Source organism: Seriola lalandi, unplaced genomic scaffold, assembly GCF_002814215.2.
Source record: "Seriola lalandi dorsalis isolate HSWRI2012SDOR001 ecotype SW California unplaced genomic scaffold, Sedor1 jcf7180002054346, whole genome shotgun sequence".
Classification (NCBI taxonomy): domain Eukaryota; kingdom Metazoa; phylum Chordata; class Actinopteri; order Carangiformes; family Carangidae; genus Seriola; species Seriola lalandi.
Genome location: NW_019524899.1, coordinates 354,824 through 356,037, shown reverse-complemented (window position 1 = coordinate 356,037; position 1,214 = coordinate 354,824). Strand labels below are relative to the sequence as shown.

General features: G+C 49.9%; 1 protein-coding gene across 3 annotated transcripts in view; it reads left to right on the top strand.

Annotated features, from left to right (window-relative positions):
• The first annotated feature begins 238 nt into the window (after positions 1 to 238).
• LOC111656169 (ankyrin-3-like) overlaps positions 239 to 1,214 on the top strand; it is a 115,271-nt gene continuing 114,295 nt past the window's right edge. Inside the window, exon 1 of one of the 3 annotated variants that reach the window (XM_087174384.1) lies at positions 239 to 1,013. In XM_087174384.1, the coding sequence (XP_087030510.1) occupies positions 900 to 1,013 (114 nt within the window). In that variant the 5' untranslated portion in view covers positions 239 to 899. The remainder of the gene's footprint in view (positions 1,014 to 1,214) is intronic. The other 2 variants (XM_087174380.1, XM_087174381.1) reach the window with 2 other exon arrangements.

Genomic DNA, 1,214 nt, shown 5'->3' with positions numbered 1-1,214 from the left:
GTGCTGAGCAGAGGTATTCATCCATCCCTACTCCCTCCCTTTATTTCTCCTGCTGTCCTAGCTGCTCTCTCTACCTCTCTCTGCCCCCTCCTTTCTCAAGCCTCCCTCCTCCTCCTCCTCCTCCTCCTCCTCCTATCATCTCAACCTCTTTTCCACTGTCATTTCCCTGCCGTTCATATGTCCCGGTGAGACGTCACGGACTGTGCTTGTGTGTGTGTGTGTGTGTATGTACATAGAGGATGGCTCAGTGCTCAGGTGCAGGCGGCCGGCTCTGGGAACCAGTCAAGCAGGCAGCAGGACCAATCTATTTACCCAGACAGCAGAGCTCTCTGCTGGGTTAGGGGCTGGAGCTTTAGCCCCTTCTTGGATCTCCAACCCTGGAACGGTATTATTATATCTGTAAATGAGCTGTTTTTATACATTATTCTTAATCAAGAGGACAATTTCACCAGACTGTGGATCATTTAAATATATTGTTTTTGTATTTGCTTCCATTGGCACTTATTTTGCACTTTGAGCGCTGAGCAGTGGAAGCAGCTGTATTCTCAGCGTTGGATCTTGAGGAGGTGAAACAGAGGAACATGTCCTGTGTCTGTCCTGCCCCAAGCTGGACCTTTGCACTGCACAGTGTGGATAGCTGCTGAGGGAGATACGGAACAAAAGGAAGAGGGAAGTCTTGAAAACGAGGAGAAGGAAAATCCATCCCAGACATACTCCCTCTCTCACACCTGTGAGGACTCCCTCTCTGACAAGAGCACAGCCGAGGAGAGGAGGAACTAAACAAAAAAAAAAAGAAGATAATTAGGAGCTAAGAAGAAAGGGAGACTTTGAGTCCATCCCTCCATTCATCCCTCCTTCTCCTGTTTCACACCTGTGAGGATTAATTGGACTGGAGCAGCATGGCGCACGCCGCCTCGCAGCTGAAGAAAAAGGCGGATGAGAACCTCAACGCTGCGGAGGATGAGAAGGAGAAGAAGAAGGCGAGGAAGCGTTCCCGCGAAGTGAAGAAAAAGGTAGAGAAAAGGGAAGAGGGTGGGGGGGGGTGAGGAGTTTAGAAGGCAGCTGATGGAGGAAAAGTGGGAAAGTAATGGAGGAATAGAGTGGACACACGGGAGAGAGAGAAAGAGGCTTGAGACGCGTCGGTCTAGTGGAGTCTAGGAGGTTCTCTTTTGTCATGATGCAGCCTCCTCACACACACACACATGCAAACACAC